Raw genomic sequence first — 7,913 nt, 5'->3', positions numbered from 1 at the left:
GGTGGGGAGCGGCAGAAGGGCTCGTCCCGTGCGGCATCTCCATGGGTGTCTGCTGCAGGGGGCTGCCCGGCTCAGCCTGTGGCACCAGTGGAGCTCAGGGCCACGCCTCTGCCCCCTCAGCAAGCCGACCGGGACTGGTACATGATGGATGAGGGCTACGACGAGTTTCACAACCCCTTGGCCTACTCCTCTGAGGAGTACGTGAAGAAGCGGGAGCAGCACTTGCACAAGCAGAGGCAGAAGCGCATCTCGGCGCAGCGGCGGCAGATCAATGAGGTAGGGGCAAGATGTGGGGTCGGCTGCTCTGAACACGTGGGCACTGCTTGTTTTGCTGCTCCTCGAGAGATCTGCTTGCTGGCAGCAGAGGCTGAGCCCTTGTTTCAGGAGGAGAAGGACAGTCTGTGTTCTGTCCCAGACTGAACGAGGGCTCGCAGGGAAACTGTTGTTAAATTCCCCTGGAACATGCAGGCTTGCATCTTGTGTGTGGGGCAGAATTCGCAACCAGAGCGACTGCGGTGGGTCGCAGTGTCCAGGGCTGTGCTCCTGCTGTGGTGGGGTGTGAGTTGTGTCACTGGGGTTGTCTGCTGTTGGCCCAGTGGACGCTGGGGGTGGCTGCTCTCAGCACATGAGCAGGATTGTGGCCAGGCTTCCTGGTGTATTCTGAGTATGGCAGGGGCCTGGTGAACAATGTCAGTCTGCATTTCCTTGGAGACAGTGCTGGTGTCCTTGTGCTTCATACCCTGCTGCTTCCAGTTACTGTTTCTTCCCTAGTGCGTCCTGTCAGGCTCCCTAGGCTGGAACCATCAGTTTCAGCCTGTTGTCACTGTGGGGCCCAGACTTGAGCTCAGTGTCCTGGTGTGATCTCTCAGGCTTTCTGTGGGGCTTCTCTGTATTTTCTGGTATGTCGTTTCCTGCAGGATAACGAGCGCTGGGAGACAAATCGCATGCTGACCAGTGGTGTGGTTCATCGGATTGAAGTGGACGAAGATTTTGAGGAGGATAACTCCGCTAAAGTGCATCTGTTGATGCATAACCTGGTGCCTCCTTTCCTAGATGGAAGGATTGTCTTCACCAAGCAGGTAAAAACTGTGGCTGAAAGCACTGTGGCAGGGAGCTCCACAAGTGTGAACTCTCTGTACTTAAGCAATTCCTCCTTCCTCTAGCCAGAGCCAGTCATCCCTGTCAAGGATGCCACGTCGGATTTGGCCATCATAGCCCGGAAAGGCAGCCAGTTGGTGCGCAAGCACAGGGAGCAGAAGGAGCGTAAGAGGGTATGCTGTGAACTTTTGTCTTACTACCCCCCTGTACACGTGTTATGTAGTGTTTCATAGCTTTTGTTTGGGCTTTGCAGAATACAGGCTTGGGCGGCACTGGCAATAACAAGTTTATATTTTTATGACCTGGGATATCCTGGCAATCCAGCTCATTGCGTTGTCTCATAAGCAGCTGCTGTGATGTGATTTCCTCAGGCACTGCCTGGGACACGAGTCATGGTGCCCTTGCGCAGAGGAGTCTGATCCAAAGGGCCTTTGGATCATGGGAGAGGGGAGCAGGTGGAAGAATGCAAGGTAGCTTAGGGACAGTCAGCAGTATGGCGGCAGGATGTGTCTTGTCGTGTCTCAGCAGAAGAGTTGTGAGGAGGAGTATGCTGTAAGGTACCGTGTTAGATTTTGGTGATGTTTTCTACAGACTTTAGAGAAAGCTTATATGATAGCTGTGGGGAAAGCACAGATGTGTTCCTTGTAAATTGAAATTGAGCTCGATTTGAGCTACTTACACTATGAGTGGAAGGGAGGTGGAAGCTAAACTGGTATCAGAGGCAAGAGCAAGCAGGAAGATGGGGAGAGAGGCCTGTGAGCACCTCTCTAGAGCAGCAAGATTATCTCTAGTTCAGGTTTGCATGGGTTTAAGTTCAAATTTAAGGAAGGGTCAGCAGCTGGACCCGTTTTCTTAGGACGCACTTCGTCGTCCTGTGCCTGAAGTCTCTGTATCCAGACCAGTGTCTAAAAGCTCTGCTCCAGCTCCCTTGGAAGAGGGCAACCTGATGTGGGAATGGGCTGTGCGTTCTGCGTTGTAGCATTGGGGAATTACAGGGCTAATGTGCTTTTCTAGTCTTATGAGTAGGATTGAAGAAGAATGATTTGCCAGTGCTTGCTGTGGCAAAACTGTACTGCTCTCTGTCCTTCCAGGCTCAGCATAAACACTGGGAGCTGGCAGGCACAAAACTGGGAGACATTATGGGGATCAAGAGAGAGGAGGAGAAGGATGAGATGGTGACAGAAGATGGCAAAGTCGATTACAAGTAGGAGCTTGCTTTGAATTGCTTCTGCTCAGACAGTGATGAGGGCTGTAGGCATACCAAGGTGTGTGGAGAAGCAGTTTCAGGACTCCTGATGTTTCCTTAGGACTGAGCAAAAGTTTGCTGAACACATGAAAGAAAAAAGCGAAGCCAGCAGTGAGTTTGCCAAGAAGAAATCAATCCTGGAGCAGAGACAGTATCTGCCCATCTTTGCTGTGCAGCAGGAGCTGCTCTCCATCCTCAGGTATGGCTGCTCGGGAGCTGGTCATAGAGCATCCCCAGGGCATTGGGGTAGGTGTCAGGAACCCAAGAGGGAAGTTCTAGATACATGGCCCATTTGGAAGCGGTACCCTCAGGGGACAAAGCCTGTTGCTTTGTGTGTTTGGTGGCAGCTTTCCCACCTGAGCAGGATGATGTCTGAGTGGCCAGCCAGGGCTGTGGTTGCAAAAGCCCTTCTCTGTGGCGTATGAAGAAATAAATCTTTCCCTTTTATCTGTAGAGACAACAGCATTGTGATTGTGGTGGGGGAGACGGGGAGCGGGAAGACGACGCAGCTGACGCAGTACCTGCACGAGGATGGCTACACAGACTACGGCATGATGCCGAGTGGCCGCCATGTCAGTGGCCAAGCGAGTCAGTGAAGAGATGGGAGTGCGTCTAGGGGAGGAGGTGAGTCTGGCGGTGGGTGCAGGGGTGCGGCCTGATGACAGTGAGTGCCTGGGGCTGCTGAGAGACTTGCTGGTATCTCTGCCCTCCCAGGTGGGCTACGCCATCCGCTTTGAGGACTGCACGTCAGAGAACACAGTGATCAAATACATGACAGATGGGATCCTTCTCCGTGAGTCACTGCGAGAGGCTGACCTGGACAACTACAGTGCTATCATCATGGACGAGGCGCATGAGCGCTCCCTCAATACGGACGTACTCTTTGGCCTGCTTCGGGAGGTGTGTGTGAGCCTGGACTAGAGGACAGCAGCACGTAGGGCACGTGAGCTGATCTTAAAGCAGAGTATGGGCAGGGACAGCCCTTTGCCAGGTCTGTGAGAGGGAAGCAGAGCTGCCACATCTCTGCACTTGGTACTCCAACACTCTGCTCCCTGGTTCTGGGGGTTTAAGGGCCTAAGTGCTGTCAGAGACTTGCTGGCTAATTGTAGATGCGGAGATCTTTGCTGGCTTAAGGCTTCCTGGACCAATGTCGTCAGGTGGTCTTAACTGCACAGATCCTATAGCATCTGTGTTCTCTGGCATTAGTGGCCAGTGCCTGTAGGGTACAGGAGAAGCTCTGTCCTGTGCTGTTGTCTCAGTAGTAATGGAAGCAGCCTGCCGCCACACTCAAATGCCCCTTCCTTATTGTTCCTTTCATCTGCTTTCTTAGGTGGTGGCCCGACGCTCAGATCTGAAACTTGTGGTTACCTCTGCCACCATGGATGCAGATAAGTTTGCCAACTTCTTCGGGAACGTTCCTATTTTCCACATTCCTGGGCGCACTTTCCCTGTTGATATTCTTTTCAGCAAGGTACGGTCAACGTTGCGGAGGGAAGTTCTGTTGTGACAGGAGAGAGTTGTGACTTGGGGGTACAGTGGTCTGTGGGGGACAGTAAGGGTAGGGGAGGAGTAGCCGTGCTGTGATGCGGCCTTGCACGCAGGACGGGGCAGGTGAGATTGCTGGTGTCTGACCTGGGCTGTGCCTTTCAGACCCCGCAGGAGGATTACGTGGAGGCTGCGGTGAAACAAGCCCTGCAGGTCCATTTGTCCGGTGCTCCTGGAGACATCCTTGTCTTTATGCCTGGCCAGGAGGACATAGAGGTGAGCTGGGAGGGCAGGCACCGTCCTACCCCCTTGTTTCAACCTTATGTTTACACCCCTCTTTGTGTCTAGGTGACCTCAGAGCAAATTGTGGAGCACCTTGAGGAACTGGAGAAGGCTCCTGCTCTTGCTGTACTGCCTATCTACTCTCAGCTGCCGTCAGACTTGCAGGCCAAGATCTTCCAGAAGGTGCTGATGTGTGCTCTGTGACAGGAGTGGGGATGGGGGAAACTATGCAGGGGGGACTACTGTGCATGAGTGAGAGGTGCAGACGTGCCTTTTGTGTTGCATGTGGAGGGCGAGAGAAAGCATGTGCCCCCTCAGCTTCCCAGGAGCCAACCCTGTCCTTCTGGGCTCTGTCGTGCTGCTCTGCACTCCTCAGAGGTGCAGGGGCCCCTGCCCAGGGGTTTGACTGATGTGCAGTCTGCTTGCAGGCTCCAGATGGGGTCAGGAAGTGCATTGTTGCCACTAACATTGCAGAGACCTCGCTGACGGTGGACGGCATCATGTTTGTGATTGATTCTGGCTACTGCAAGTTGAAGGTAAGCCAAGATTTCCTGGACTGTTTACGTCTGTGATCTCTGGGGTTGGGTTGAGGGAGTTCTGTGGTAGTGACCCAGTTTTCCTCTTACTTTAGTCTGTTCTTCTTGTGTCCTGCAGGTTTTCAACCCCCGTATAGGCATGGATGCGCTGCAGATCTACCCCATCAGTCAAGCCAATGCCAATCAGAGGGCAGGCCGAGCTGGCCGGACAGGCCCAGGCCACTGCTTCAGGTAGGTGCATCACCGGTGTTCCTGTTCCTGTCCTATCTGCAGCTTGGCATCGTTATATGTATTTTTTTCTCACTGGAGCTGTTCATTATCTTGAACTTCCTGGGGGGATGAGGGCAGTAGGCAGTCCTTGAGGACTCTTTTGGATCCAGCGCCTCTGCAGAGGAAAGGATGTGCTCCAGTTTCTTCCCTTGCGCATCTTCACTTGTGGCTGTTCTGCTCTTGATGCTCTCAGGATAAGAGCCAAGCCAAAGGCAGTTTTCTCGGGGCTTTGCTTTGAGACTGGCCCGTCCCCAGGGAAGGACTGTGCTTGAGAGGGGTGTACATGGTGCTGCAGCCCAGGTGCCTTCTGTGCTTGGGTGGCCATGCTTTGGCCAGGGTAGAGGCTCCTCCCTGCGCTCCTGCTGGCTGCCTGGCTGCATGCGGAGTTGCTGCCCCTTGCCATGCCTGGCTGGGCTGGGCAACGGCTGGGGGGTCAGTGAGGAACACTGTGGCCTGAGTGGGAGGAGCATGCTCTTGGCATCTGTTCCGCAGGCTCTACACCCAGAGTGCCTACAAGAACGAGCTGCTGACAACCACGGTGCCCGAGATCCAGCGCACCAACCTGGCCAATGTAGTGCTTTTGCTCAAGTCCCTGGGTGTGCAGGACCTGCTGCAGTTCCACTTTATGGATCCGCCCCCTGAGGACAACATGCTGAACTCCATGTACCAGCTGTGGATCCTGGGGGCCCTGGATAACACAGGTACTGGCTGCTGGGGCAAGCTGTCAGCCCATGGGATGGGGACCTGCCCAGCTGCTGATCCCTGTGCTGTTTCTACAGGTGGTTTGACCTCAACTGGACGTCTCATGGTGGAGTTCCCACTGGATCCTGCACTCTCCAAAATGCTCATTGTCTCCTGCGACATGGGTTGCAGCTCTGAGATCTTGCTCATTGTCTCCATGTTGTCTGTTCCTGCCATCTTTTATCGGCCTAAGGTATCTATTTGCTCTTTCAATGGTTTGGAGCCTTCCCCTGCCCTTTGACTAACCTGTGTTCTTTGCTCACCCTTCAGGGCCGAGAGGAGGAGAGTGACCAAGTGCGGGAGAAATTTGCTGTTCCAGAGAGCGATCACTTGACTTACCTGAATGTTTACCTGCAGTGGAAGAACAACAGCTTTTCTACGCTGTGGTGCAACCAGCATTTCATCCATGCCAAGGCCATGCGGAAGGTGAGGCTGTGGCGACGAGGCTGGGGAAGGGAGCCTCGCACAGGAGAGGGATCTGACTGCCCCACGCCTTTGCAGGTGCGGGAGGTGCGTGCCCAGCTCAAGGACATCATGGTGCAGCAGCGGATGAGCTTAGCCTCCTGTGGTACCGACTGGGATGTTGTCAGGAAGTGCATCTGTGCTGCGTATTTCCATCAGGCTGCAAAGCTGAAGGTGAGAGGTGTCTGTGCTAGACGGAGGGCTGAGAGGCCCTGCCTGGGACCAGGTGGGATAACCACCCTTCTCTCTGCAGGGCATTGGGGAGTACGTGAACATCCGCACAGGCATGCCCTGCCACCTGCACCCCACCAGCTCTCTGTTTGGCATGGGCTATACACCAGACTACATCGTGTATCACGAGTTGGTCATGACCACCAAGGTGAGTGTGAGCTGAGGGCCAGCGAGAGGGGTGAGGAGTGCTCTGAGGGAGGGGGGAGGGCTTTGCTGTGGTACCAGGATCTATCAGAAGGACAGTTCTCGGCCTTTCTCACTGTACCAGCTAGGCACGCCTGTGTCATCTGCAGAGTCCTGTTTGTCCCTTTCCCCATACTTCTTCCTGGCATAGTGGGACATGTTTGAACCTCTTTGTGGTCTTGCCAAGTCCAGCCCCTAGCAGCTTCTGAGGCCAGGAGGAATTGTCTGCAAGGAGTGCAGTCCCAGCCTGAGAAGTGCCATCAGCAACTGGGGGAGGGAGGGGGCTGCCGTGGCTCTGGAAATGATGCCCAGGCCCTGAGAGCACCATCCTGGTACCCTGGTCTGTCTGTCTGTCCCTGCAGGAATACATGCAGTGTGTCACTGCTGTGGATGGAGAGTGGCTGGCAGAGCTGGGGCCCATGTTCTACAGTATCAAACATGCCGGCAAGTCACGCCAGGTGAGTCTCCTGTCCAGGACAAGCTTGCAGACAGCAGCCCCGCTGCATGCCTGTTCTAATGGAGTGTGCATGTGGGTGTTTTGACATGGAGGGAGCAGGCCTGTGGGCCTGCAGAGAGCCTGCTGCTGGCTAGCCCTCTGCCTGTCCCTGACCCGCTGCTGCCTTGCTCCAGGAGAACCGCCGCCGTGCCAAGGAGGAAGTGTCTGCCATGGAGGAAGAGATGGCTTTGGCTGAGGAGCAGCTGCGAGCGCGCCGGGAGGAGCAGGAACGCCGTAACCCCCTGGCCAGCGCGAGGTAGGGGCTGGCCCTGCCTGGCCATGGGTTGCCTGCTTAAGAGCAGGAGCAGTGAGCTGTGTGGAGGATCCTAGCTTCCCCATGGGAGTTCCAGTGCATGGAAAGGTTCCATGTTCCACTAACCACCTTTATCCTCTCCTGGCAGATCTACTAAAATCTACACCCCTGGGCGGAAGGAGCAGGGGGAGCCCCTGACGCCACGACGCATCCCAGCCCGCTTTGGCCTCTGAGAAGGCAGCGCCTGTTGCTTTGAGGCTTAAAGACTTGCAGGAGCAGCTGAGTCTTCGAGTGCTCAGCTCCTATGATCACTGTACCCGGTGAGGCTCTCTACGGCTCGTGGCCCAGGAGGGCATTGGTGCTTGACACCAATTTTGCTACAGAACAGAAATAATTTTATTTGTTTAAAGGTTGTCAGTCTAATAGTTGATTTGTTTTGCGCTGCTTCTTGTCCTGGAGGTGGGTGCTGGGTGGAGGCAGCCCTGCAGAACCATGCGGGGCTGGTACTGTCAAGGTGTTGCCCTGTAGAGCCTGGGACAAGGCACAGAATTACACTGACCTCGAGGGCAAAGCCAGCCTGTCCCTGACCCATCCTCCTGCAGAGGGGCCAGGCAGCAGTGCTCAGCTGTC

General features: G+C 55.0%; 1 protein-coding gene across 1 annotated transcript in view; it reads left to right on the top strand.

Moving 5' to 3' along the window:
* DHX38 (DEAH (Asp-Glu-Ala-His) box polypeptide 38) overlaps positions 1-7,708 on the top strand; it is a gene marked incomplete at its 5' end in the record, with an annotated part of 9,317 nt that extends 1,609 nt beyond the window's left edge. Inside the window, 21 exon segments of the mRNA XM_010074289.1 lie at positions 121-276; positions 918-1,079; positions 1,164-1,271; positions 2,190-2,302; positions 2,406-2,543; positions 2,799-2,900; positions 2,902-2,968; positions 3,059-3,244; positions 3,675-3,815; positions 3,995-4,105; positions 4,178-4,294; positions 4,540-4,647; positions 4,766-4,878; positions 5,410-5,618; positions 5,697-5,851; positions 5,929-6,084; positions 6,160-6,294; positions 6,374-6,499; positions 6,897-6,992; positions 7,165-7,286; positions 7,432-7,708. Coding sequence (XP_010072591.1) covers positions 121-276; positions 918-1,079; positions 1,164-1,271; positions 2,190-2,302; positions 2,406-2,543; positions 2,799-2,900; positions 2,902-2,968; positions 3,059-3,244; positions 3,675-3,815; positions 3,995-4,105; positions 4,178-4,294; positions 4,540-4,647; positions 4,766-4,878; positions 5,410-5,618; positions 5,697-5,851; positions 5,929-6,084; positions 6,160-6,294; positions 6,374-6,499; positions 6,897-6,992; positions 7,165-7,286; positions 7,432-7,516 — 2,706 coding nt within the window.
* Positions 7,709-7,913: the final 205 nt, after the last annotated feature.

Source organism: Pterocles gutturalis, unplaced genomic scaffold (assembly GCF_000699245.1).
Source record: "Pterocles gutturalis isolate BGI_N339 unplaced genomic scaffold, ASM69924v1 scaffold15207, whole genome shotgun sequence".
Classification (NCBI taxonomy): domain Eukaryota; kingdom Metazoa; phylum Chordata; class Aves; order Pterocliformes; family Pteroclidae; genus Pterocles; species Pterocles gutturalis.
Note: the sequence above shows the minus strand (reverse complement) of the source record. Positions and strands in the feature narration are given on the sequence as shown.